A 27,673-nucleotide genomic window follows, 5' to 3' on the forward strand; every position below is an offset into this window, starting at 1 on the left:
CTGTGGAGGCGGAAACGCTGCAGGGCTGCGAGCGCACGGTGCTGCACGTGCAGGGCGAGCGCGGCACCGGGCCCTGCGTGGGCTCCCAGCTCCTGCCGTGGGCAGGGAGAAAACCAGTGTACCCGGGGGGCTGCAGCTGGAAAATGCTGTGCTCGCTCGGTGCTGCCCCGGCCAGCCCCCTGGTGAGGAAGGCAGCGCGCCCTCGTCCTCCCCGGCCGAGCAGCGACATGCCAGAGTCCTCCCGCAGAGCTTCTGCCTGCCCACGTCAAACCCAGGAGCGAATTACTGCTTTGGGTAAGGATTTAAGGGTCGTGCGTGCACACGCAGCTGAGCGCCCAAGCATCTCTGCTCTCGCTGCCACAGCCTGGCCGGCCGGCCGGCGCCGCGCGCGCGGGGGCTCTCCCGTCCCCAGGGAGCAGAGCCGGGAAGCGGGCATCGATTTTCACGGGTGTTTGGAGGGTTGCGCTCAGGTGGAGAGGAATCGGCTCGCCGGAGCGCGGCGGCGGGCGGAAAGGGCAGGCTGCTGAGTCACCCGCGGGGCTGGGATGTCCCCGGGGGCCGGGGTCCCTGTGGCTGTCACCTCCTGCCCCAGAGGAGCTGCTCAGCTCCCCAAGCTGCCGTCCTGCCCCTCGGGCTGAGCTCCTGCGTCCCACGGGCAGCGCGGCCCTGCCTGGTTTCCGCATGGCGCCCTCCAGGTGCCTGAGAGCCGAAGGAGCGGGACAAGAAGCGGCCGGTAATCAGAAAAGTGAGCTGCTCGCCTAAATATTTACTTAAGTCCGTCTCTGTCTTCCACGATGTTGAAAGAAAATGCACAGAGTGTGGGCAGTGCTGGAAGTGGTGCTGGCTGTCCCCAGGCCCCGTGTCCCCTCGCTGTGCCACCACCCGCACCGCGTGGCACGGCTGCGTCCCCGCGGGCCCCTCGCCCTGCTGCCAGCCGGCTCCCTAATTAGCACAACGAGGCATCGTCAGATTCGCTGGCAGCAAGGGGAAGCTACATCAATCCGGACTAATGAAAAAGGCGTAAATTTTAACGGGGAGAATAATTAACTCCCGCACCGAGGCGCGTGGCTCCCCGCCAGCCGGAGAGGGAAGCTCGGGCGCAGCGACAGCCCTGCCCTGCCCGTCCCATGGCTCTGACACGCAGCTTTCCCTCCTTTGCCTTCACCAGCAGAGCTGTTTGGAAAAGGAGACGTGCACAACGAGCCACCCTGTGGGTTGAGCAGCCCCCGAGATGATGCTCCCAGCCCTAGTTAAGGGTTTGTTTTTTTTTTTCCCTGCAGGCGTAGAGGCAAGCCTGGGGCGGGTTTGCAGCGTTGGGGCTGGACAGCCCTGCCTGGCCCAGCTGGGGACCCTGCCCCTTTTCTGTCACTCAGAGTCTGCTGGGGGAGCTCTGGCCCCAAAACCTCGCAGCTGATGCCCCGGGTGCAGCACAGCTGGTGCTTCCGAGCGGCTGGAGAGCGCTGCCGTCCTCCGGCTGTTCGGGGGGAACGGCAGTGGCTGATGGAGACCGAGTCCCCCCGGTGCTGTGCCCATCCCTGGCCACCTCCAGCTTCTCCGGCAGCCAGAGCTGAGCCCCTACGTCCCTGCCCCGTGCTGCTTGGATGCGCTGGAGCATCCGGGGGGGCCGCAGCCCCTGCACTGTGCCATGGCCAAGGGCGAGCCCCCACGGTGCCACCGTGCTGGGGACTTCGCTCTGCACCCGAGCCCCCAGCACGAGAGGGTCTGCAAAGGAGCCTGGGGGAACCCGGTGCCACCTCGCCTTTAATTAAAGCACAGGAGGATACAGGCTGCTAGGAAATGAGCACAAAGCTAGCGACGAATGGCCTTGTCCGCCGGGTCTGTCTGTGTCTGTCACTTCTCGCCAGGCGTGGTCCTGCAGTGACCTTGGACCCTGCCCCTTCTCATCCCCCCCCCCAGCATCGCCCCCAGCCCAGCGGTGTTTCCCCAGTTTGGGGCAGACTTCTGCTCCCGTGCTGCCGTGCCCCAGCCAGCAGCTGCGCGCTGGTGGCCCTGGGGACACGGTTGGTGGCTGGCTCTTCCCCCTAAGCGGGACGGACGGATGACTGGACAGGACGGACAGCTCTGCTCCCCTCCGGCCGCCCCGCTCCGGGCAGGGCTGAGCTGGGTTTCGGGCTGCCTCCTCTCCGCCGTCTCTCCCCCTCCGGCCAGCCAGGCGCAGGGCCGGCTCCGGGAGATGCCTCCCACCGCCCGCGGTCGGAACTGGACCGGGGTCCCCGTCCCCGTGCCAGCGGCCGGGGGAGGCAGCCCTGCCAGCGTCCTCGTGCCCTGGGGAGAGAGACAGACAGACAGATGGGCAGAGGGGGGTCATCAGAGTCACAACGGGATGCTGCGAGCACGGGGACAGCGAGAGCAGGCCCTGTATGATGGACCTGTGCCACCATGCAGGCGCACAGCCCAACCCGAGCCCCTAAACCAAGCCCCGCAGCCCCTCTGCGCCCAGCCCCAGCCCCTACCAGGCTCCGTCCTGCCCCAGCCCCGGGGCCGGTGCTGTCCGGCTGCGGGGGGGGCGCGGGGGCATCGATCGCCCGGCGGCGCCGCTGCAGGATGGCCTCCAGCTGGCTGTCCTGGCCCCGCACGCTGCTCCTGCGCCCGCTCGCCCTCCTGCTCGCCCTGCGCATGGCGCCCTAGGAGAGAGCGCGCCGAGCCGGGAGCTACGGGAACAGCCCCGGGGGGGGGGGGAGACCCACGGGGTGCTCCCCAGCTCCAGCTGGGTCACCCCATGCTGCCACCTCCCTGCACCCCGGGAAGGGGCACCCCCCCCGCTGGGGACAGAGCTGCTCACCAGGATGCCCCGCAGCTCCAGCGCCGCGCTCCTCCGCTTGCTGGCTGACTGCGGGAGGACGGGAGGAGATGTGACCACGTCCCACTGTCCCCTCGGCCCCGCAGCCCCCCCGTGCCCATGGTCCCGAGGGCGACGCAGGCACTGGGGCTGGGGAGCCCAGGGTTTCTCGGGAAGGGACAGGCCAGGACAGGCAGGTGTCCTCGGGTTAAGGCTCCAGCTCCCCCGCTCGGGAGCAGCGGGCCTACAGACCTGGCACAGGGGGCCCTGGCCCCCTTTCACGTTCCCTTTTGTGTGCACCCAGCAGAGGTGCGCAGGAGCTGGTGCTCCCCAAAGGCACCCCGAGTCCCAGCCCCGGGGCCATTCCCCCATGGGACAGGGTCTGGAGGCGACCAGCCCCACCTCTCCTACCTGGCCCAGGGGCACCCGCTCCTTCGCGGGCCTCAGCACCACCCCGTTCTTTATCCTCTCCATCATCTCCTGCACGGCTTGGGCTTTGGCATCACTGGCTCCTGGCTTGCCTGCGTGGGGAACACCCTGCTGGGACCTCACGCACTGCGGCAGCGGGGAGCTGCCCCCTCCAGCCCCGCCACAGGATGTCCTGTGCCTGGCTGAGGGGGGCTCGCCCCCCACGCAGGGCAGGCGCTCCGTCCGCGTCGGGAGCATCGCCGGCACTCCCCTGGGAATTGGGGGGGTGCCACGGTGCCCCCGCACAGGGGAGGTGCAGGAGGGGAGGGCAGGAGTTTGGGGCCACGCTCTCGGACTTACGGTGCTGCGGCTTTGCCTGCCCCTTCCTCTGCCTGAGCGCCAAGAGGGGGCTGCGGGGAGGGGGGGGAGCGGGGCTGAGAGCCTGCCGGAGCTGCTCCCCGCTCCTCGCTCCCTGCTGCGAACACAGCAAAAAGCAGCGAGCAGCCAAACACACAGCCCGGCCTGCCCGCGTCCCCTGCTCCACCCACGGCACTGGTAAGGACCCGGCCAGACCCCCCCCCCCAAGTCCCTGCTCAGAGCCCACCTCACCCACCCCAGTGCCCAGCCAGAGCCCCCCCGGCACCGTGCCCCGTCTGCTCCCTGCCCTCCTGGCACCCACAGCGCCCCGGGGACAGCCCGGGGACAAGGCACAGCCCCACGGGACAAGCAGCCTGTGTGGGGTGGAGAAGGGTTCGTGTCCCCACGGCCCAGACGGGCCTGAAGCCCCCTGGTGCCGCGCCACTTACTCCACGGGGACAGTGGGCGCAGGCGGTGGCAGTGGTGGCGGCGGCGGCGGCGGCGGCGGCGCGGGCTCGCTCCGTGCCAGGTCCCCGTCCCGCTTCTCCTGCTGCGACCGCGCTGCGGTGGGGCCACATTTAGGGCTCGGGGCGGGGGGGGGGGGGGGGGGGCCGTGCTGGGGCTGGCTCCCCCCAGTGAGCCGAAGCCCCCAGCCCGGGGGTCGGGGCGAAGCACCCACCGGCCGCCTCCAGCTCCGCCAGCCGCCCGCGCGCCTCCTGCAGCTGCGCCCTCAGCTCCTGCCTCCCGTCCTCGGCCGCAGCCAGCGCAGCCCGGGCCAGGTCCAGCTCCTCCTGCCGCGGCCTCGCGCCCAGCTGCTCCTCCAGCTCCTTCACCTGCGGGCAGACACGCATGGGGCAGGGCGGGGGGGGGGGGGGGGGTTCTTCCCAGCCACCCCCCCCCCCCCCCCGCCCCGTGCCAGCCCGCAGCGGGGGTCCCACCAAGCGCCAGCCCAGCCCTGGGAGCCCTCCCCGGGCTTTCACAGCGTGGCGGTGGAAATCCACGGAGGGAAACCCTCTCCGGGCGATGGCAGGCAGTGCGTGGTGAGGGATGCAGAGGTCCGGTGCCACCCAGTGCCGTACCCCGCGGTGCCCCCCCCCCCAGGGCTGGGGCCGGCTCTCACCTGCTGCTGGTGCTGCTGCCGCGCCTCCTCCAGCGCCCGGGTGAGGCTCCCCACCTCCTGCAGCGCCCGCAGCAGCTGGGCGCTGGGCCCCGCGCTCTGCAGCAGGATGCTGCTCTGCCTGCTCGCCTCCTTCTTCGCCACCAGCATCTGCCCGAGGGGCCGGGGTCGGAGAGGGACGGAGGCTGGCGCTCAGCCCCTCGCCGTGCCGCGGCCGAAAACCCCGAAAACCGAACTGTGCCCTGCGGGGCAGCATCCCCGGGCGCTGCGATGGGCACCCGGGAGCCTCCGCTTCCCCTCGGGATTTGGGGCGAAGCCGGCAGTGCACCAGGTGTCTGCGCTGAGGGGCGCTGACGCCCTCGCCCTCCGATGTCCCGTAGGGCACCTGCCCCCCCCACCCCAGCACCCCGGGGTGCCCCCCCCCAGCCCGCCCGCACCTTGTGGGCGAAGGCCTCGGCGTGCAGGCGCAGGTCCTGCTCCAGCTCCAGCTTCTGCAGCGCCTCGCAGTAGTCCTGGGTGACGACCTGGGACACTGCCACGGCGGGGGCTCAGCCCGGGGGCGGGCACAAACCCCTCGGGATGCCCAAATCCCCGCGCTGGGGCTGCGGCATCGCCTCTGGTTTCCACTGGCTCCCCTCAGCTGGGTCACCGGGCTGGTGGCGCTGGGGGCACTGGTGGCACCGGGGAGCCATCCGGCACCTCCCTGGTGGGGTGCAGCGGGGCCGGGAGCGGTGCCGAGGGGACCCAGCACCCCCCTCACCTCTCTTGAAGGATTTGAGCGTCCGCTGGGATGAATCCAGGGCCGCCCGCAGGCTCTGCCTCTCCGTCTTCTCCTTCTCCAGCTGCAGCAGGACGAGCCCCTCGTTGGCACCCCGGGCTTGGGTCCTGCTGCCCCCAGCCCTGCCCCCCCCGCCAGCATCAGGGAGAGGGGCTGCACATGGAGGGGTCCTTCACCCCCCCCCAAAGCCCATCCCAGCTCAGCAAGGGGCTGCAAGGACAAGCAGGAGCTGGGGAAGGAGGGGAAAAGGGAAGGTGCTGAGGGGGCTCTGAGCACATCGGGGGGGCAGAGGGGCTCCTGGGGAGGGGGCACGGCCGGGTGGGAGGGGGGCTGCCCCCGTACCTGCTCCTGCAGGTCCCGGTTCTGCCTCTGCAGCTCCTGGACCTGGATGCTGAGCTCCTTCTTCTCCACCAGCAGCCAGGAGAGCTTCTCCTGCAGACCTGGAGCAAAAAGGGGGGGGCACGGGGTGGCCAAGGGGACGGCAGCCCCCTCCCCAGGTGGCACCCGTCCTGGCTGCGTCACCAACGACCCCACTGGAGGCTGGAGCGCAGCACCCCTGAGCACAGCATCCCCGCCCCCCCCCCCCCCAGCACGGGCAGGCGAAACAAGCTCCAGGCCACAAACACAACCAAAATCTCGAGCATGGGAAAACAGAACAGAGGAGGAGGAAGCGGGGCTGCAGCGTTTTCGTTTTGCCTCTTTCGCTTGTCCCAGCAGCACTCCCTTGTTGTTTCCCGGAATGAGGCACGAGGGAGAGCCGCAGGACAAACGCTGTGTGGGTGGCACTGAGGGACGCAGCCGGGCAGGGGACAGGGACCCGTGGGCTCAGCACCAATTAATGCGAATTTGGGGTATGACGTGCTTGCCACTAATTAGCTAATTTTGAGAACACCACTACGGGAACGGCCGGGGTCTGTGGCTCGCACCAGGAGCGAGCGCAGCTGGGCAAAATTCACCCTTGGGTGCCGCGGGAGCCATGCGGGGAGAGGCAAAAATAGAGGGGCCCAGCTCACCCTTGAGCTCCTGCCCGTGGCGCTGGGCAGGGTCGGGGCTGGCGTCCCCCTCCTCGGGCAGGTCCCCGTCCCCTGCGCCCACACCGGGCGGCAGGGCCAGGCTGAGCCGCTTCAGCTTCGTGTTCTCCTTCTGCACCTGGGGAGAGGCCGGGGCCGGGGCCGGGGGTCGCTGCTGGAGCCCTGCCCGGGGCTGCTCCGTGGGTCCCCAGGGCAGGCAGGGTGCCAGCAGGGTCCTGTCCCCGCTGGTAAATCCTGACCCCCCCCGCCAGGTGCAGCCGGCCGGGGGCACAGAACAGAGAGGGCTTCTCCCGTTGCAGGAAACATCGTTGGAAATGGTGGAAATTTGGCCCGTTTTCCTATTCGTTTCCATGCACAGCAAAAATGCCAACTCCAGCCCCATTCGAGGGGGGGGGGGGGGGGGGCAGAAATTGAAGTCTTTCTGCACGGAACTGCTGCTGACGTCCCCGGGGGGCACGGCAGCCCTGTCCCTGCTCCTGCTGTGACCCGTGTCCCCTCTGCTGCCACCCCTCCGTGACGCCACCTCGCAGCGCCTGGCTTTGGGCAGTGGCAGGGGACACAGCCCGGGAGGGAGCTGTGCCCACAGCGCTGCCCGTTTCCCTGAAACCAGCCCACAAATGAAGCCAGAGGGACGGCAGAGGGGTGCACAGCACCGCCCCGCTCCCACGGGCGCGGGGTCCCTACCTGTGCCGCGTACACCTCGGCTTGCTGGCGACACGTCCTCTCGATCTCACACTCTGCCTCCAGCGCTGAGAGCTCGGCCAGCAGCGCCTGCGAGGCTGCCGGGACAGCGACCGGGGCTCAGCACCAGCATGGCCACATCTGCCCGCGGTCCCTGCCCTCCTCCTGGCACCCTGCGCCCACCCCAGTGCTCGGGGCGCTGCGGAGAAAGCTGGGCCAGGGTCCGCACCGGGACATGCCTTTGGGCTGCCCTTCCCGGGCCGATCCCACCTCCTCCATCCCCATCGAGGCGCTTGGAGACGGAGGCGAGCAGCCCCCGGCCCCCGGCCCCAGCCCGGGGTGATGTCGTGGTACCAGTGATGCTCGGCAGGATGCGGCCACCGCACTCACCCTGCTGGAAGTCGTCCAGCCACGCTCTCACTTCGTCTTCCTCGGCGAGGGTCTGGGGGTGAGGCAGCGCTCAGCGCCGTGCTCGCCCCGCGTGAGCCCCAAGCCCCCGATTCCATGGGGTCACTGGGACGGGAACAGCCCGGCGGCAGCGTCCCGGGGTCCCCGGGGCACAGCAGGGCCAGCGGGCAGGGGACCCGGCTGGAGGGGTGGGTACAGAGGTCCTCTCTTGTCCCCTCTGGATTGCATGGGGAAGATGGAAATAAAGCAGAGAATGAGCCCATGAGTGATACCTGGACCATGGCTGCCTCTTCTTCCTCCTCGTCTTCGTCCTCCTCTTCTTCCTCCTCTTCCTCCTCCTTCTCTTTCTCCTCCTCCTCCTCGTTGCTGTCTGACTCCACGATGGCTGCAGGGGAAGCGAAACAGGGCCGGAGGTTACCAGCGCAGGTGGGAAAGTGTTTGCACTGCCACTCTTGTGGCTCGGTGCTCAGCAGCACCCCCAGGCACCAGGAGCAGGGCTGTGGGTTCTCAGCCCCGGGGGACCGGGGTGGTCAGGCCGGGGACAGGGACCCGCAGCAGGGCCGGCGGCGGAGCCAAATTTTGCTGCTGAAAATCAGTGAAGGAGCCAGCACCCCGCGCTCACCCGTCCTGATTTCAGCATGACCGGTTTCCCACTGGTCCCCAGTTTCCTCCCTGCTCACCAAACCTCGCACAGGGGCAGCCCGGGGACCCCCTGAGAAATGCGCTGCCCTCCCTGCCCCATAAAACAATGGGATACGGGTGGACCACGGCTGCCAGGTGCTGCTGCAGCATGCTGCCTCATGACGAAGGCAGTGAGGTGACAAAAAAGGGACCAAGGAACAGGTTGCAAAAGCCAGAGCCAACAACAGCAAGTTTCTTAGGGGAGGCAGCTCGGCCATGGGACCAGAGAGACCCTGGAGCAAAGGGGGTGCTCGGGGAGGGGTCCCCGGGGAAAGCAGGAGCACGGCGGGAGGCCGACACCGACCGCAGCTCCAGGGACGGAGCCGCTGCCGTCCCCGGCTGGCTGGGCACTGTGGGGGTCCTGGGGGGGACCCCTCGAGGCAGCAAGTGGCAGGGGGGCGAGCTGGGCTCCTGGGGAACCCAGGACCCCCGTGCACCCCCATTTTCCTGCATCAGCCCCTCCCCGGACCAGCTCCCAAAGCAGGCAGGGGCCGCGGTGCGTCACGGGCTGCGGGGCAGGAATCCGGCACCTGCCTCCGACCCTTTTCATAACAGCCCTAATCTGGTGGGGAATGCGCTCCGGAATCCAAATCCCCCCTTTTTAATCCACCCTCCGCCACCAGGACCCGCAGCCACCTGCAGGGGCCGGTGGTCCCACAGGACCCGCGCCAGCTGTGCTTGCAAGCCACCCCGCTGCACCTCATCGCTGCCGGTTTTGTTCTTTGGCCCACCCCACGCCGTCAGAACATAAAGATTTGGGCAGATTTTGAGGTGTGCCTCCCACGGCCCGGACGGACGGACGGACGGACAGAGAGACAAGCGGACAGACACACAGACACCCCCCATCTCTGGGGTCTGGCGGATGCATCTAAACGCAGCCCCACATCATCCCTCCCTCCCCTACACAGGGCTGTGCTGCACAGGAACCCCACCCCCCCCACCCCGCATCCACAGGGGCTGGCTCTGCCCTGCAGAGCACCTCGGGGAGCCCAGGGCACCCAGAAACCACGGGGACGGCCGCGGGCACGGCCCCACCACCCTTCCCTCGGGACGTGCCGGCACTCCCGGCTACCCCTGAGCCTCCGGGAAGGGAAGGGACCGGGACCCCAGACCCCCCCCGAGCCTCACCTGCCAGCTGCCCGGCGCCTGCCCCAGCCCAGTCCATGGTGGCAGCGGTGCCGGTGCCCCCCGGTCCCCCGGGTGCTGGGGCCGCCTGCTCCCAACGCCCCGGCGCTCGCCTGCCCGCCGCAGGGAAGTGAAACCCCGGTGCACGCTCAGCGGCTGCCCCTCGGTGTGCAGCAGCAGCAGCTCGGGGCCGAGCACCCGCATCCCGGCAGGGATTTTCCTGCTGCAGCCAGCCCTGGGGGTGCTGGTTCGGGGGGGACGTGGCGGGGAGCACGGCGGGACCCCCGGCAGCAGGGCTTTTTGCAGCGGGAACGTGCCGGGGAGATGCGCTGCTGCAAAAAGGCAGTGGGAACTGAAACTCGCTCTGCCCCAGCTGCAAGTCCCATTTCCCTCATGGTTGCGCCTTTTCTGTGCAGATTTGCAACAGAGACACGTTCTCGGGGGCTTTAAGCCTCCTGGGTCCTCTCAAAAAAGAAAAGGAGCTGTAGTTTAACGAGACGCCAGCTGTGCGCAGCCCAGGCAGCTTTCTGCAGCCGAGCACGGAGCACAGAGCGGGGCTGGGCTGGCTGCTGGGGCCCATGGGGCTGGCTGCGGGGCAGCTGCAGCATGGAGCAGGGCCTGGCCCACGTTCCTGGGGGGGGGACAAGGTGGGACAGCAGCGCCAGGCTGCCACGGGGCAGTGCCGTGGGGAGGCACGGGGCAGGAGGAGCTCAGAGCCGGGGTGGGAAGCACGAGCGCACAGCCCGGGTTTAGAGATCGCACTGCTTTATTGAGCGAGGGTCGGAGGTTTCTTGCACTTTCCTTTTCATTTGGGTTGGAAGCGGAGGTTTCTGGGCAGCAGCAGCCCGGCGCCGACCCCCCCCGGGGTGCTCACAGCGCCGTGCTGGCCGTCTGCTGGCCCGCAGCCTTGGCCTCGCGCGGGTAGTACTCGGCCAGGATGGTCTCGGGGATGCGCTTCAGCAGCTGCTTGGGGAAGATGCGCAGCAGCTGCCAGCCGATGTCCAGCGACTCGAAGATGCTCCGGTTCTCGTAGGGCCCTGGGGGAGATGCAGGCGAGGGCAGTGCAGGGGCTGGGTGGCGCCGGGCTCTGCCCCGTCCCACGCAGCCCTACCCTGGGTGATGAACTGCTTCTCGAACTTCTGCAGGAACTCCAGGTACAGCAGGTCGTCGGCCGACAGCGCCTCCTCCCCGACCACCGCCTTCATCGCCTGCACGTCCTTGCCGATGGCGTAGCAGGCGTACTGCGGGGCAGGGGGTGCCCTCAGGACAGACGGACCCTCCGTGCAGCCCCGGCAGGAGCAGCGCAGCTGGCGGCTGCCTGGCTCGGGAAAACGCCAGCCTGGGCTTGGCTGCTTGCCCCCTGCTCGTGGCACGCCTGGGGACACCCCGAGCGGGGTCTGTGCGCCTGCGTTGGGGCTGGGCAGCTGGACTTTGCGGGCATTTTTTGACCCTCCACACCCTGCAGCACCAACAACCACCAATTTGTGCTGTGTGACCAACATCCCCTTGGCTGCGTCTTGCTCCTGCAGCAGGACAAGCCACAGCCGTGCATCCCCTGTGCCCCGCTGGGACTTTGCGCCCTCGGGACTTCCAGCTTCCCAGGCCAGACACCCCAGCTCCTCCTCACCTCCAGGAGAGGCTGGGTGCTGAAACTAAGGGCTCCAGCCCATGATGAGCAAGATCTCAGCCCACAGACAGGGGAGGAGGGGGCTGCAGCGACAAACGGTGCCGCTTCCCTCCCGCCCAGCCCTTACCAGCTGGTTGGAGACATCGCCGTGGTCCTTCCTGGTCATGCCCTCCCCGATGGCCGACTTCATCAGGCGGGAGAGGGAGGGCAGCACGTTGATGGGGGGGTAGATCTGCGGGGAGACAGGCACGGTCCCACACTGCCAGCCCCAGTGACTGCCCTTGGCCCCCCAGTTCCCCCTCACGAGCCCCGGTGCACTCAGTATCGCTGCGCTCCCCAGCCCACGGGCATGGATCCGGATCCATCCCCGTCGCGGTGCCGGGAACAAACCTGCCGGTTGTGGAGCTGCCGGTCCACGTAGATCTGCCCCTCGGTGATGAAGCCCGTCAGGTCGGGGATGGGGTGGGTGATGTCTGGGGAAAGCAGGCGGCGTGAGCACGGCTGCTCCGTGGGCACGGGCACAGCACCGGCCACCAGCCCAGGGCAGATGGAGCAGTGCCACTGGAGGATGCAGCTGGGAGAGAGAGCGGGTCCCGCACCACAGGGCAAGCAAGCACCAGGTGTAGAACTTTGTGTGTGCGCACACCCCTGGGGGGTGCCTGTGTGCCCCCCATGCACACGTGCACCCCAGTCCCGTGCCCACCCCAACCACGCTCTGGCAGGAGTGTAACGCCGTGCGCCTCTGTACTGCTCCGCCTGGGGAGGCGCAGGGGGACACCGTGGGGAAAAAAGGAGAACGAAATTGAAACCAAGCAAGTTTTGCTACAAAGCGCCTTGAACAAAGCCATGGCAGATCCTACGAGCTCCCCCACACCCGTTTGAATAAAAGAGTTTGGCGTTCCCCAGCCCTGTGGTTTCCCGTGCCCTGGTGTCCCCGCGCACCCCAGCGCGACGCTCACCGTCGTTGGGCATGGTGAGGATGGGGATCTGCGTGATGGAGCCGTTCCTGCCTTCCACGCGCCCAGCGCGCTCGTAGATGGTGGCCAGGTCGGTGTACATGTAGCCGGGGAAGCCGCGGCGCCCGGGCACCTCCTCCCTGGCTGCCGACACCTGCGGGACAGGGGGGCTGCAGTCGGTGCTGGAGGGGGCAGCGGGGCGAGCAGAGGGGGCCTGGGGACGTGGGGGCATGGGGATGGGGAGCTGGGTGGGGGCTGTGGGCGGCACCGACCTCCCGCAGGGCCTCGGCATAGGAGCTCATGTCCGTCAGGATGACCAGCACGTGCTTCTCGCACTGGTACGCCAGGAACTCGGCCGTGGTCAGCGCCAGGCGCGGGGTGATGATGCGCTCGATCCTGCGGGGAGAGGGGCTGGCGCTGCCGGGGGGCTGCGGCGTGAAGCGCCCAGCGCCTGCAGAGCCTCCCGGGAGGAGGAGGAGGAGGAGGAGAATAAGAGCTGTGTGCCGGAGCCCCCGGGTGACTCACGTGGGGTCGTTGGCCAGGTTGAGGAAGAGGCAGACGTTCTCCATGGAGCCGTTCTCCTCGAAGTCCGACTTGAAGAAGCGAGCGGTCTCCATGTTCACCTGCGGGGTGAGGCCGCTCAGCGGGCACGTGGCAGCTCCGTGCACAGGGAGGCAGAGGCAGGAGAGTGGCGTGCCCCATGCAATTTGGCTTTGCCGAGGTCCCCTCCCGGGCCCGACTCACCCCCATGGCCGCGAAGACGATGGCGAAGTTGTCCTCGTGGTAGTCCATCACGTCCTTGGACTTCTTCACCAGGCCGGCCTGCCGGCAGATCTGCGCGGCGATCTGCAGCGGGACGGGGCAGGCGTGCAACGCGGGGCCGTGCCGCAGGGGCCACAACCATGCCGGGACCGCACCACGGCCCCACGGCACGGCCAGACCCCAGCGAGGGGCAGGGGGTGCCTCCAGGGCACAGACAGCGAAGGAGGAAGCATCCCCAGGCACCAGCATCCCCAGCCGCCCACCTCACGGCCGTCCCTGCTGTCCCCAGGTGCCCCGCAGGGGTTGGGACCCGAGGGGCCGGGGGGGGACAGGCAGCTGTGCCCCACGGCCGTGCCACCGTGCCCTTCGCACTGAGCCCCGGCTCGGCCGTGTGAACTCTCCCCTGTCACTCCTGATCCATCAGGGACGTTTTTCTGTCCCACTGCATCACCGTCTGGCGCTGCGCCGTGCCGCTGCTGCCGGGGGAGCGAGGGGCTGCGCTCCCCGACCCTGTCCCTGTCCCTGTCCCCATCTCTGTCCCCAGCCACCCGAGCTTGGTGGTTTTGGTGCAGCGCCCATGACTCAGGGGATGCTGGGGGGGCACTGCAGCCCCCACCCCATGCTCGGGGCACCCCACATTTGGGGCACCCCTCACCAGAAAACCCCACATCTCATCTTATAGAGAATCATAGAATATCCCGAGTCGGAAGGGACCCACAAGGATCATCGAGTCCAACTCCTGGCACCACACAGGTCTACCCAAAAATTCAGACCATGTGACTAAGTGCACAGTCCAAACGCTTCTTAAACTCCAAAATCTCTGCCCCCAGTTCGGCTCTTGGCATAATGGGGTAGCAGAGGGGGAACTGCAGATGGGGAAACTGAGGCACGAGGGAACGCCTTCCCCGCGTGCACCCCAGCGGTGCGCCTGGTACCCACCCTGCACGGCGTGGATGTGGCAGAGCCCAGCACCACGCAGAGCCAGAGCAGGGGGCGAGGAGCAGACGCTGGTGGGAGCCAGGATCCTAAACCACCCCCCCGGTGTCCTCGTGCCGGGAGCTCGTGGCCCCGCTCTGCCCCATGGGGACAAAGGCACCCACCTCGTTGTGGGGGAGGCCGGCGGCGGAGAAGATGGGGATCTTCTGGCCGCGGGCGATGCTGTTCATCACGTCGATGGGCGAGATGCCGGTCTGGATCATCTCCTCGGGGTAGATGCGCCCGTGGGGGTTGATGGGCTGGCCTGGAGGAGGAAAGGCCGACGGGGCACCCCGAAGTGGTGGGGATGGCCCGGATGACACAAAACACATTAACAGAATAATAACCATAATAATTAATATAGTACAGAATAACTAATAAGTAGCCTTCTTCGGACCCGTGCAGCCACCCAGCCCCACAGTGGGTGGGGGGCCTGGGCTCAGCAGCCCCACCCCGGCCCCGGTGCCCGCGCCCGTTACCGTTGATGTCCAGAAAGTCCTCGGCCATCACCGGGGGGCCGCTGTCGATGGGCTTGGCGGAGCCGTTGAAGACACGACCTGCAAGGAGAGGGCTGCTGGTGCCCACGGGCAGCTGCACGGCCCCGGGGACAGGAGGGGACGGGTCTGGCTGCGCCCCCCGGCAGCGCTGCCGGGTGCATTTGGGCACTGGGGTGAGAGGCGGCTGAGGCCGAGCTGTGTTCATGGAAAAGCAGCGCTTTGGGTGCCCAGAGGGTGCACCCAGCCCCAACCCCTGCTGGGCCATTCCCAGCATGAAGCATTGAAACGTCTGCCCCAGGCAGCAGCTGAAGGGTCTGCGACGCTGCTGGGCGTGGAAATGGAAATGGGGAGCACCCAAGGGTGCCACGGGGCGTGGGCAGGGAGCAAGGCACGCGAGGGCTGGGTGACATGCACAACCCCACGGCACCCCGGCAGCAAGACGCCAGGACACGGGGCCAGGTCCCCGCAGCCCTCCTGACGCCACCCACGCCACCTTCTCCATGGGGTCCCTGGGCTGGGGTGACACCCAGCACCCCACGTCCCCAGACTGGCTCCAGGGGGTGCCAGAGGGCTCCCGAACAGCTCCTGCACTGCAGCTCGTGCTCAGCCTCCTCATCGAGCGGCTCCGCTGGGGATCGATAGCTCCAAAGCCAGCGTGTCTCCGGTCCCCCCCACCTGCCGCCCCTGTAGGACTATAGGGGCCGGGGCAGCATTGCGGGTGTCAGAGCACATAAAGATCACGGCGGGGATGGGAACGGGGCGAGGGAGCGCGGAGCATGAAAGGTCAGCAGCCTTGGTGCTGGCTGGGCACGCAGGCAGCGGTGGCACGGGGCCGTCTGATTCATTGCTGGAGCACGAGGAGAGGCGGGGGAGCTTTGCTTTATTGACCATTTTTCCCTTTGCTTTGCTTTATTGACCGGTTTTCCCTTTGTTTCGCTTTATTGACCATTTCCCTCACCGCCGCCGGTCCCGGTGGCACCAAGGTCAATAAAGCAAAGCACCTGAAGAGCACCACGGGGGGGGACAGACCCTGCACCCCCCCCTGCCCACACCCTGCAGGGGATGGGGAGACCCCGGCCGGGACCCGTGCAGCCAGCACCGCACGCAGCCGTGGCGCTCAGCACCGTGCCCCCTGCCCTTTACCGCTGCCCTTTGCAGGCAGGGCGCTGGCCCCGCTCCCCGCGAGCTGGGAAGGAGATAGCAGGAGACAGGCAGCCACGAGCGGGGAGCGGTGCCCTGCGTCCAGCAGCCCCCTTCACCCCGTGCAACCCTGGTTGGGGTCAGGAGATTGTGCTGACAACAATAGGACCTGGGGCTGGAGCTGGGCTGTCCTGGTGGGAAAACCCTTCTGGTCCGTGCCAAGCTCCGTGTCCTGGGCCAGCCGGGCACCGAGACGAGCCAGGGCTCGGCCGAGCCGGGCTTACCGAGCATGTCCTCAGACACCGGCGTCCGCAGGATGTCCCCGGTAAACTCGCAGGAGGTTTTCTTGGCATCGATGCCCGATGTTCCTTCAAACACCTGCAGGGAGCGGGGCAAGAGTCCAGCTAGCGGCAATTAGCGGGCAGAGAGGGGCAGGGGGGGCTCAAGCGCACCGTGGGGCTGGGTTTCATCAGCAAGGTTACTCGATTTGCCCTCATGGGAAAAATGCACCAGGGAGAGGTGATAAAAGAGAGGGAGAAATCCCGGGGTTAAGAGGTCTGCCCCGAGAGGCGCTGGCTCAGAGCGCAGCAGCGGCGATGCTCCGGGTCATCGCTCCCGCTGCCAGCCCCAGCTGCACCTTCCCTCAGGGAGCACGGGCTCGGGACACACGAGGTGCCCTTAAAGGCATCCCTGGGGATGCAGGGAGGTGCAGGAGGGGTGCTGGCACCCAGCACTGGCTCTGGGCATCCCCTGGGTCACACTGCACGGCAGCCGTCCCTAAAGTGGCACGCATGAAGGCGTGCGCGGCTGCGCTCACGTTGGTGCGCCTGAGTAAATATTTCCCAACCTGTAAAGCATCGCTGCAACAAATTCCCAAACTGGTGGCACCAGCTCCTGCTCACACGCAATAAATAAGTGCTAGGGACCTGCAGAGGCACCCTGTGCTTTCAGGCCTCCCGGGTGGCTGCCGAAGCACCCCCGGGGCGGACGAGGTGCTCGTTACAGCAGGGAGCGCAGCAGCCCCACAGCGAGACCCCATCGCGGCGCTGCCCCTAGCAGGGAAGGGAAACCCAAGGCACTTTCATCCGTATAATATTTGACACCATTTGTATTAATTAACCTCCAGGCCACTCCTTTAATTAGAGCCGGAGGGCCCCCTGGAGAAGGGCTGCCTTGGGAAAGCCGTGGCACGCAGCCGGGTGACGGCGCGGTGCCTGCGGGTGCATGCCCGCGGGTCTGCCTGCCAAAGCACCGAGCTGCTCCTGCCAAAGGAGCCTTTTTTTTTCTTTTTTCCTTTTTTTTTCTTTTTTTTTCCCTTTTGAGGCTGACTCCCTAATAGGATTAAGAGGGCGCTGCAAAGGTCTGGGCAGCATTAGAGGGGCGAAGTTCGGCAGCTCGCCAGCGAGGTCCCGCACAGGTCGCCCCCGCAGCCGCCTCGGTTCACCAAACCAAGCCACAGACTGCGCTGGCTTGGTGACGATGATGATGGTGATGGTGGTGGTGGTGAGCAAGGACTGGGGCCACCTGGGTAGGATGGTCCCTTTGCCTACAGAGGGCCCCCATGCTCATGGAGAACCCCCCCCCAGGCTCTTGGGAGCCCCCAGTCCCAACCACCTGCCCGTGGGGTGGATCAGGGCAGAGGGCTGGTGGCCGTGGAGTGACAGCGGGGGGGTCACAACGTTCCTGCCAGGATGCGCAGGAAGGCAGAGCAGGGAGGGAACAGGAGGACATGGGGACAAGGGACAGGGGTCCTGAGGTGGCTGTGGCATCACTCGGCCAGCTTGCCCCAGCGGGGACAGTGGGTGACGGCTGGGAGAGGGGACAGGGGGACACACGAGGACCAGAGGCCAGTTGTGGGGCTGTGCCCACGTCCGCCCCCTGCATCCTACTGAACTTCTGCAGATTTTGCTGTTTGGAATTTGGCACCCAGACGCTGCTGCTGTGAGCCAGCTGGGTGCCAGCCCCGTCCCCACACGTGCCACAACGCGACCCCACGCTCGAGCTGCTGGGCCGAGGGCCAGCACCGCAGCTGCTGCGTGTCCCGGGACACGGAGCCGCGGCCACCAGCGCCCTGTGGGCTGGGACAGCCACCACTGGAGGGGGACAGAGCCACAGGACAGAGCCCCGGGCCATGCCTTGCGGTGCCGTGCGGTGCCGTGCAGCCCCTGCCCGCCGCGCCGCGCTCACCTGGACGATGGCTTTGGAGCCCACCACCTCCAGCACCTGCCCGCTGCGGCTGGTGCCGTTGGGCAGCGTGAAGTTCACGATCTCGGCATACTGGGCAAACTGGGGGGGACAAGCAGAGGTGGGAGGTCAGGGTGGGATGGCAGGGAACACGTTGCAGCCCCCCATGCAGCCCCCTCCTGTCCAGGGGTCCAGGGAGGAGGAGGAGGAGGAGGAGGAAGAGCGAGGGGAAGGTGCCGCCTCGCCAGCCCCATCCTAGAGCGTGCCCAGGTGCAGCACAGCCCTCTGCTTCTCCGGGCTGTGCCGCATCCCCCGTGCCCCCCGGGAGGGGAAGCCAAGCCATGTCCTGCTCTGGGGACAACGTCCGAGGGGGTTCACTCCACGAGAGCCTGCCCAGCCCTGCTCTCTCCTCTCCCCTTTTTCCTCCTCCTCTTCCTCCTCCTCCTCCTCCTCCCCATGAGTCCCCAGCTCGCGCTCAGCCGCCGGGGCTGGCTCCGCCGCTGCGAACTTTGGACTTTAATTCTCCTGCAAAGACCTTTGCATAAAGGACAACAAAGCGAAGGAAACACTCGCCGCAGCCTAGCTCCTTAATTGAGCTTATTAATTTCCGTCCTGCCGGGATCGGCGTGAAAGGGGCCATAGAAAGGAGCCAACAAAGCCCTGACCGTGCATCCCGGCCCCACAGGACCCTCGCGGGCTCCCAGCTGGGGGACGCTGCGACACCCGGCTGCGCCCACCCAAACCCGGCCACAGGAGCAGGGACACCACCGGGGTGCCCCCGGCCCGGTGCTGGGGACGGGGTGCGTGGTGCCGTCGGGGCAGGCGGCTGGTGCAGGACTTGGGGCACCTGCAGGAGCTGGGCAGAGCGTGCGCCCGGTCACCCGTCTGCATGCGGAGAGCACGTGCTGCGCGCACACACTCATACGTGTGCACACACACTCACACGTGTACACGCTCACACACTCAGCCACGGCTGCTCGCCGGGCTCTGCTGCTGGCTGCGTCCAGAGGAGGGAGCTCAGGGACGGCTCACAGATCCCCAGAGTAGGGGACAGCCCCGGGGACAGGGGGCAGCCCAGGGGACGGGGGTCGCACTGCCCCATTGCCCACTCCCTGCCCCAAGAGGGGGCTGGCAGCCAGGCCCATGCAGGGACAGCACGGTGGTCCCCCCCAGCCCCAAGTGACACGGCCGAGGGGGTCCCCCCTTGGCAAAGGAGGCTCTCTCCCACCACTGGCACGGCCAGCACGTGAGCTGGTGGCCAAAGGCGTGCCGGGGCCGCGTGTCCCCATGAAAGGTGACACCTCTGGTGGGGACATCCATGCCACGGTGGGACGATGCTGTCCCCCTTCCAGCCCCGTGGGACCGAGGAGGGGGCTCTTACCTTCACGTTGTCCAGCACCACGAGGGGCCCGTTGACGCCGCACACCGTCCGGTAGGCTGTGGGACAAGGACACAGTCAGTACCCGGGGACCACGGGGATGTTCCCAGCCCGCTCCCCACATCGCCACCCCCAGCCCACGGGAGGGGGTGCCAGAGAGGGGTCCCGGGACACAGACACGGCCCTGCCGTGCCCTGGGTGCCAGCTTTGACCTCGGCTGCTGGAAACAGCCCATAGGAAACATCCCTTTCACCCAATGAGTTCCATCTCAGTTCGCATTAAAATATTTAAATAAAATACAAGTTGCAGAAAGAGAGGAAATCGGCAGCCTCCAAATACGCTGCGTGTGCAGCCAAACAAACGCCGAAGCTGTCCCTGGAGCACTTCTGCAGCAGGCTGCTCGCGGTGCGCCTCGGCACGCAGCAGAGAATGGAAACAAAACGACATTTAGAGCCCGAAGTGAGTCAGCGCCGACAGCCTGCCCCGACCCGGCCGGGAGCTTTCGCTCCAGCACCTCTTGCCAGAAAACGGAAAGCTTTTGTGCGAGTCGATGTTTTCCAAGGGCAGGTTTGCATTACACCGAGTCCGGGGTTTGAGAGAAGGCAATACGGAACCTGCTAGCGGAAATAAACACAGAAACAAGTCACAGGAGCTCCTTGGACCGGGGAAGGGTGATGCGGGCAGGATGGGGCCCATGCCCCCCAAGGGATGGCGGTGGCTCCGCGGTGGCTTCGCTGCCATCACGCACGGTGACAGCCCCACCACCCCGAGGTGCCCCCGCACCCCAGCATCGCGGGGTCCTGCAATGGGGGGGCCCTGAGGCAATCCCAAGTCCCCAGCCCCATTTGGGGACGCAGCCCCCTCCAAGCACGCAGCTCTGAGCCCGTTTTTGGGCCTTGCTGCAGGCGGGACCCCGGCGGGACCTGGCTCCCAGCGGGTCCTCTGCTGCCCAAGCCCCTGCCACAACCCGGGGGTCACAGCTTGCCCCAGCAAATCCCCCGGGATGGGCAGCGGGAGCTGGATCCCACCAAGCACGGGACCGGCTCCGGGGGCCACCGGAGGTGCCAGCACCCTGTGGGGCTGGGGCTCTGCACCCCTTGGCTCCAGGAGATGCAGGGTGAGGAGAGGACCCGGGGCACGGCCAGCACGGGGTGGCTCGGGACGAGGCGGGGCTCCCAGGGGACGGGACCTCTCCAAAGTGACCCAAAGGCAGGGAGCACCCGTGGGGCTGAGCGCAGGGACCCCAGTGGGTACACACAGGTTCACAAACCCCGCAAGAGGGGGACGGTGCCCAGGGAAGGGGCAGCGGGGCTGGGAGCGGCTCCCAGGCGGGTGCAGGTGCTGGGGAACTGATCCGGCTCTAAGCTGCTCCTTGATCATTTCCCCGATGTGTCAAACGCCGGAACGCCTGCCATGGCGGGGCCTGGCTTTGCTGACCCCGCAGGGCCCTTTCAGCCCCCTGCCCTCTCCTCTCACACCGGGCTCTCTGATTTACTCATGATCCTAATAGGATTGGAGAGGCCGGGCCAGCTGGCGAGCTCGCGGCCCCCTCCCTCCAGCTGCGGGGATGGGTGGTCTGCAGGGGACGGGGGACCCTCGCCGCAGCGTCCCCGCAGCCAGGGCTGCCCGGTGCCGGCGTCACCGCGGCACGTGCATGGGCAGGATCCGGCCCCAGAGCCGAGCGGGACACGGGGAGCTACCCCGTCCCTCCTGGGCCCTCTCCGTGCGCCCACCCTCACGCCCCGGTGTTAATCCCGGCCACTTTTGCAATTAGCCGTCTCCTCGTTACCCAATTACGCCCCGCTCCTGCCCAGTAGCCCCGCCGCCCATTCAGCAGCCTGGGGGGCTGGCGCGCCGGGGGACCCAGCCGCCAATCTCCCCGCTTTTGTCTCCTTTATTCCCAAAGTGACCATTCTGCCTTTTATTTCCCCTTCCAGCCCCTTCACAAATATCCGCCCGCTTCCCTTCCCTTGGGAGGTTTTGTTGGGCTCTTTTCTTCTCTCCCGCTTCCCTCCGCCACCGGAGCCACCCACGTGGGGCACCCCACGGGCTCGGCCTTCTCCCCACCCCACGGTGGTCTGCGGGCACCCCCCTGCCCGCCGGCCCACTCCAGGACATCCTCGCCCACCGAGGGCATCAGAGCCGCCGGCTGCACCACTCGGTCCCCCCTTACCCACCAAGCTTCCCGCCTGCCCGCCACCTTTACACAACCCAAATATCTCCATGCCCTCCGGAGGGCGCAGGCAGGAGGCTGATGGAGGTGTTCCCGAGGGACACGGGGCAGATGGAGACATCCATCCCCAGGGCTCGGCCACACAGAGCCCCACAGCATCACCCCGGGCTCGCTCTCACCATCACGGCACCACCGATGCGGGCAGGGACCGCTGGGGCCACCAGGTCACCTGGAGCTGGGGTGGGGAGCCCATGGGGAGCCTCCCCAGGCAGCTTCTGCAGTGCCCAGGAGGAGATCGGGGGGACTGGGCCCCCAGAGATGGGTGGGCAGGAGGACGGATGGACAGAAGACCCAACCTTGGGTCTGGAGAAAGGCGCAGGGGTGCTTCGTGCGGGTGAAGGCCTCGCTCACACATCGCTGCTCTTCACCGGTTCCGCTGAAAAGCCCGGCACAAAACCCTCCCAGGGAGCTCGCCTCATCCTGGGGGGGTTTCTGGGGGTTCACCCGGCCTGCCCCTGGTGGGGCCGACGTTACGGAAACCTTAATCACACGCGAGGGACTCTCCTGCAAAATTTCTCATTTCCTACGACGCGAGGAGTGAATGACAGCAGGAACGCTCCTGGGAGCGCAGCTCAGCTTGCTGCAAGCCAAGGGGCACCCGAGAGTCACCACGCGGTGACGTTCCCCCCAAAATTCAGGGACACCCCCAGCTGGGGCACCTGCCCCTACGTATGTCACACCAGGGGACGGGGGCAGCTCCCACCTGGTGCTCTCTGGGCCCTACCTCGACGTACGAGCATATCGCGACATATCGCGACAGCACCGACGGCCGCTCGGCAGGCGCGGGGCGATGTCGTGACGGGGTTAGGGGCGAGCGGGGAGGAAGGGAAACCGCCGAGAGCAGGGGGAGGAGGAAGGTGGGGGAGTGCCGGGGCGGAGGTGGTGGGGGAGAGCCCCCGCTACCGGAAAGCACTAATTCAGATAATTAAGACGTTGAGCCGTTATGAAAAACCCAGCCCCGGAGCGGCGGGGTGGGTGGGCTGGGGGGGGGGGGGGGAGAGGGGCCAGGGGGGGCCCAACCTGCGGGCAGAGCGGGACTGGGAAAGCAAAGTCTGGCAACCTGGCCCTTGCACGCCCCCTCCCCAAATTCACAGCTGCTGTCAGATGCCATCTCCGTTAGCCGGCCGCTCACGCACTATTAACTCCAGCGGCGGAGGGCGGCCGGGGCAGGGGGGGGCGCAGGCACGGCCCGCTGACAAAGCGGCCCCCACCCCGCTAATTGGTGCCGCTCAGCCGCCCTGCCCTCCGGCCCTCTGCCCCTGCCCCGGCAGCGCTGGGTGGCTGCTCGGCCGGACGGCTTAGGGCTCTGCTCCAAAGAGCCTCGCTGCCTGGCCCTCCTCTTCCTCATCCTCATCCTCATCCTGCTGCCGGGGGGGCCGCATCCCGCGCCTCGGCTGAGCCTGGCGCCGGAGGTGACGGAGGCGTCCCCGTGCCGCTGCTCGTCCCGCTCCACGGGGCCCTGGACACGGGGCAGAGACTGGCACAGACACCCCTGGGTGACGGGCTCACCGGAGGCTGGGTCGAGGCCGGGTTCAGGTCGATTTGGGTGACAAAGCTGCGAAGGGCTGCCGCAACCAGCTCCACAACAGCTGCGTTGGTGCCCAGGACTCGTGTGAGGCTCAGCGCTGCCCGGGGGGGGGGGTCCCGCGGCCCCCAGCCACCTCCCCAAGCACCGACTGCAGCTCTCGGTGCCCCTCGAGCCTCCGAACATCTCCGGCCCCAGGCGTGAACCGAAGCACTGGGGCAGGAAAAGCGAGCAGGAGCTGGCACAGACTGGGAACGTGCCCAGCAAACAGCCCTACAATGCTCCCAGCCCTTCTCCCGGCCCCAAGCACAAGGAGCGAGGGGACAGAGCCGGGGTCACCCCGCACGGAGCCGAGGGCACCCACCCAGCCCCACGCTGACCTCCCCACCCGAATTTTAACCAAAACTCTTAGCGAGGCCCATGCTAGGCACGGCACAGGTCCCAAGACGGGGCACGGATCCGTGCTGGTGGCCCGACGGCGGCTTTCGGCACCAACCCCGGCCCTGCCCGTGCCTTGGCCGCCCCGAGCCGCGCGTGCCGAGCCCCGTGGCCGCTCCTCAAACTTTTCCGACAGTCCCTAAGTGACCGCTCTCCCCCTCGCAACCTGCCCATTGTGCGATGTGTCAGTTTGTGCAGCGCTGTCAAATGCGCGGGGCTGCCCAAGCCCAGCGGAGCCCGTGAAAAGCCCGGCGGGGGGTCACACACTATGCCACTAATTAGGGCCGCCGGCCGAGGGTTCCCATACACACCTGCACGGTCATGTGAGGGAGGGCAAAGAATGGCAGCACCAGCCAAGCGTGAACCAAACAACCAGCCCGGAGAGAAAGAAAAAAAAAAAAAAGAAGGAAAAAAAAAAAAGAAAAAAAAAAGCACTGGGCTTGCTGTCACATTTCTATCAGACTAAACAGGGCTGGGGGTGGAGGCAGGAGCGGGGCTGCAGGACCCCGTCCCGGGGGGGCAGAGCAGGCGCCAGCTGGGCCAAGTGCCCTCGAAGGACTGCGGGGCTGAGATGCAAGAGGCATCTCTGCCTGCCTGCAAGCTGCTGGTAACCCCTCCGGAGGTGCTGGTGCCCGCTCGTGGGCACAGAGTGGGTGCTCCGGGCATGGCAGGGGGGCTCGGGATGGGCTCTGCACCCAGGCAGCTTTCCTTACCCCCCCCAAATCCTTTTCTCACCACTCTGAAACAAAACCCCTTTGTGGGCTCCCCTTTCTGGGCTCAGCCCTGCTGCTCCGGCACCCTCTCCAGGCCCCCAAGCACCACCCGCGCCCCCCCCGGCCTGCAGCAGCAAAGGCACCCCTAGGGCCGGGCAGGCAGGAGCTGGGCAGCGGCAGCAGGAGCCTCACGCCAGCTCCCCGTCACCAGCAGCCCCCCAGTGCCCAGGGACAGACAGCCTGGCCCCGTGGAGGCACGGTGCAGCGGTGCCCACATCGAGCACCGGGTCCCCTCCCAGGCAGCACCTGGTGCTTTGGGCTTTCTGCTTGCCCCCACCCTGAGGTGGCCATTTCGGAAAGCCGGCGTTGCCCTCGCCAGGCACCCATCACACACCTCTGGTGGCTCTGGGGGGGGGGGCTTTTATTCCTTGTCCGGACGGACAGGGGTGTTCTGCCGAGCCAGCTCCGCACACAGCACAGCCGGAGGACGTCGTGCTGGCACAGAGCTGCCACGGCTGCCTCGGGGAGCGGCACGGAGCAGCCACCCCCCTGCCCGAGAGGTCACACCGACACCGAGCTCCCGCAGAGCCGTGGGCACAGCACGGGCTGGGACCCCGAGGAGCCGCCCTGCGCCCGCCAGCACCAGGCTGCTTCGGTGCAGCCTCGGTAGCCATGACCCAACCCCATCCAGCACAAACCACCCGTCCTGCACGGCACACACCAGTCGGGGATGTCACGTCTTAGCCTCTCAGACCTCCCCAGCGAGCAGGGGAGGTCCCACCACGTGCTGATGGCTGCCCAAATTCGTGTAGGAAGGGGCGCCAGGGGCTCGCACGCCCGCAGCTCTGACGTGGCCGCCTTCACCGCACGGCCACAGCTCCCGGGAATTCTCCGCAAGGCTTTCAGGGAGCTAAATTTGGATTCCTGCTCCGTGCCTCTGGCTGGCTGTGACTCAGTGTCACGCTCCCAGCGAGCTCTCTCAGGTCTTACGCTGACTGCAAGTCGCTGGGCACGGCAGCGAATAGTCAGGGCGGTGTAAAGCAGAGACCAGGCAAGGCAACGTGCCTCCTCCCTGCTCCGAGCAGAGCCCCCCGAGCTCCTTGCTTCTCCCCCCGACTCTCCTGCACGACCCCAGCTGCTGCCCAGGCTGGGGGGGACGAGGACTGGTGCTCGGGGTGCGCGGGGCAGCCTGCACCTCCCCGGCTGCATCCCGTGGGACAGAGCCCCAGCCCCAGCTCTGCATCCCCCTGGCACCAAGCAGGTGGACAGGGACAACCCGATGCCGCCACAGAACCCAGCCACCAGGCTCGCTGCCTTCCCCCCCTGCACCCCCCACCTCCTTGCAGCCCTCGGGCCCCCTCCAGGCAGCGTTTGCGGGGCAGGGCTGGGCGCTGCGCGTTGCACGGGCAGCCCCGGGTCCACGTGCGGGCGGTGGCATCGCTCGCCGGGTTGTTTTTCGTAAAGATGGGTCAAGCCAAAGGCCAGGAGGTGATAAGTGCTTCTGCCACTCGCTTGTGCTAATGGATTCGCAGCGCTCGCCAGCAGCTGCTAATACCTCCTGGCTCTCAGGAGAGCCGGCCCCAGCAGAGCCGCGCGGGCAGGGCAGGCTCAGTCCTCTCCGCCAGCCAGCGCCGGGGACGTGTCCCTGAGGGGGACGGCTCCGGGTGACAGCCCAGTGCCAGCCTGAAGCTGGGGCCGTGTGGCTGCTCCCACAGGCAGCACCCCGTGGGGACCCCACACCGCTGGGCACCCCGTGCCGCTGCCACCCAGCCGTGGGGCTGGCAGCTGATGGGGTCACACGTGTTGGAGACCCCGTGCACAAACCCGGAGCTGCCAGGCAGCGCCCACAGGACCGTCCAGAAGCGGCACTCAGCTGTGCTCAGCCTCGCATGCAGGGGGCCCTCATAAAAGTCCCCCCAACCCTTCCAAATGCCACTCTCAGGTGCGCCCTACAGGGACAGCACCAGCCTCCCGCCCTGCTCCCACCCTCCCCTTCCTACCACCCCCATTCTGGGGGTCCCAAGGGCTCCCCCAGCTCCAGGACCCTCCTCTCCGAGTCCTCCACCTCCCCACAGCAGTGGGGGAAGGCACAAGGCTCGCTCATGCCCATGCGAGGCTGGGAACATTCCCTGACACACGGCCCCCAGAGCCAACGCAGCCCCCCAGGGCAACGTGTCCCTTGTTCCTACAAGCATCGCCACCACCCCGCTGCACCCCTGCACTCCTCGCCTCGTGCATCACGGGGAACGCTGGTGGGGGCACTGCGTGAGCCTGGCACGGGGGTGGCTGCTGCCCCGCTCCATCAAACCGTCACCCATGGGTGCACAACGCCACGGCAGCGAGAGCCGGTGCCTGCAGGACCGGTCTGGGGCTCTCCGGGGAGGGCAGGAGCTGCCTCCAGCGGGAGGAGGCACAGCCTCAGCCCCTCGCACTGCCCTCGCTGCCCTCCCCGCCCCTCCCGAGGCCAAAGGCTGCCCTCGCCCAGCGCCAACTGGGGAGAAGCCGCCCGCAGCCGGGCCCCGGCGGGTGCTGCTCCTGCCCCGTGTTGACAGCAAACACCGGGCAGAGCCGGCGGCACGCAGCCCTCCCGGCCTCCCGCGGGCCTCCAACGGCCTCCAACGCCCTTGACACCTCCGACCCCACCGAGCCCGGGCAGGTGGAGGCACGGTGACGGCCCCGGCTGCCCCTGGCCCCCCGGAGGTGTGCGGGGTCTTCCTGCCCGGCTCATGCACGGTGAGCCCAGGGACCCCCGGCAGGGCTGTGCCCGCACCAAGCACTTTTGGGGCCGGGAGGGGCTGGGAGCAGTGACACGAGTGGGTGCCACGCTCCGGCTCGTTGTCCTGGGGGGGGCAGAGCCGTCCCCATTACGGTGGGCTACCCCGGCTCCATCCCCTGGAGGAGCCCCCGCGCCCCCCAGCACGGCTGGACCTGACCTTGGCAGGGGGGCGGCCGTGACACCGGGCCCTGCAGGCACCCCGCAGGGTGGCGGAGCCCCCCCCAGCCCCAGCCCCAGCCCCCGGAGCCCCCCCCGAGCCCTGCCCCGCACTCACTCAGCCGGGGGCTGCTGCTGAAGTCGCGGGTGACGGCGAGGGCGTGCTCCCGGGCTGCTGCCTGCACCTGGACCGCCATGGACCGGGACTTGGACCCTCGGCACGGCTCGGCACGGCACGGCACGGCACGGCTCGGCACGGCTCGGCACGGCTCGGCACGGCACGGCACGGCTCGGCACGGCACGGCACGGCTCGGCTCGGCACGGCTCGGCACGGCACGGCACGGCTCGGCACGGCACGGCTCGGCACGGCACGGCTCGGCACGGCACGGCACGGCTCGGCACGGCACGGCACGGCTCGGCACGGCACGGCACGGCACGGCACGGCTCGGCACGGCACGGCACGGCACGGCACGGCTCGGCACGGCTCGGCACGGCACGGCTCGGCTCGGCACGGCACGGCTCGGCACGGCACGGCACGGCTCGGCTCGGCTGCCCCGCCTGCAGCAGCACTGCCCTGTGTTGGCTGTAAACAGAGGGGAGGTAGGGGCGGGGAGTGGGGTGGGGAAACCCAGGGGCAGTGGGGCAGGGGCAGGGGCCGGGGGGGTGATAGGTAAGGGTGGGGTTTGGGTCGGGGGAGGCTTGGGCTAAAAGTGGATTTAGGGTTTGGAGCGAAGGCCAGGTAAATTAGGAGCGTTAGGGTCGTGGGGAGGGCTGAGGACAGCGTTGGGGTCAGGTGGGGGGCATTTTGGCAGGGGGCTGGGGTAACCAGGGGGCTTTGGGTGGGGGTAGGGGTAAGGGTAAGGGAAGGGAGAGGGTCAGGGTCAGGGTAAGGACAGGGTAGTGTAGGGGAAGGGTAGCGTAGCCGGG

General features: G+C 67.8%; 2 protein-coding genes across 2 annotated transcripts; both read right to left on the bottom strand.

The window, feature by feature from the left end:
- Positions 1-1,743: 1,743 nt before the first annotated feature.
- Positions 1,744-9,697, bottom strand: LOC121069631 (shootin-1-like). Its single transcript, XM_040555987.1, has 16 exons — positions 9,390-9,697; positions 7,853-7,965; positions 7,563-7,614; positions 7,176-7,270; positions 6,474-6,609; positions 5,803-5,900; positions 5,443-5,524; positions 5,120-5,214; positions 4,686-4,832; positions 4,245-4,398; positions 4,015-4,126; positions 3,569-3,618; positions 3,212-3,321; positions 2,804-2,851; positions 2,475-2,645; positions 1,744-2,286 (listed from the first exon to the last, which is right to left on the bottom strand). Exons 1-16 carry the CDS (start codon positions 9,424-9,426, stop codon positions 1,852-1,854), a joined length of 1,935 nt encoding a protein of 644 aa, XP_040411921.1. The 5' UTR covers positions 9,427-9,697; the 3' UTR covers positions 1,744-1,851.
- Positions 9,698-10,015: 318 nt separating this feature from the next.
- Positions 10,016-27,202, bottom strand: ATP6V1B1 (ATPase H+ transporting V1 subunit B1). Its single transcript, XM_040556107.1, has 14 exons — positions 26,865-27,202; positions 18,909-18,964; positions 17,531-17,629; positions 15,628-15,721; positions 14,186-14,263; positions 13,832-13,971; positions 12,714-12,815; positions 12,495-12,592; positions 12,242-12,365; positions 11,973-12,123; positions 11,404-11,486; positions 11,141-11,245; positions 10,498-10,627; positions 10,016-10,423 (listed from the first exon to the last, which is right to left on the bottom strand). Exons 1-14 carry the CDS (start codon positions 26,941-26,943, stop codon positions 10,257-10,259), a joined length of 1,506 nt encoding a protein of 501 aa, XP_040412041.1. The 5' UTR covers positions 26,944-27,202; the 3' UTR covers positions 10,016-10,256.
- Positions 27,203-27,673: the final 471 nt, after the last annotated feature.

The sequence above is a fragment of the Cygnus olor genome, chromosome 4, assembly GCF_009769625.2.
Source record: "Cygnus olor isolate bCygOlo1 chromosome 4, bCygOlo1.pri.v2, whole genome shotgun sequence".
Lineage (NCBI taxonomy): Eukaryota > Metazoa > Chordata > Aves > Anseriformes > Anatidae > Cygnus > Cygnus olor.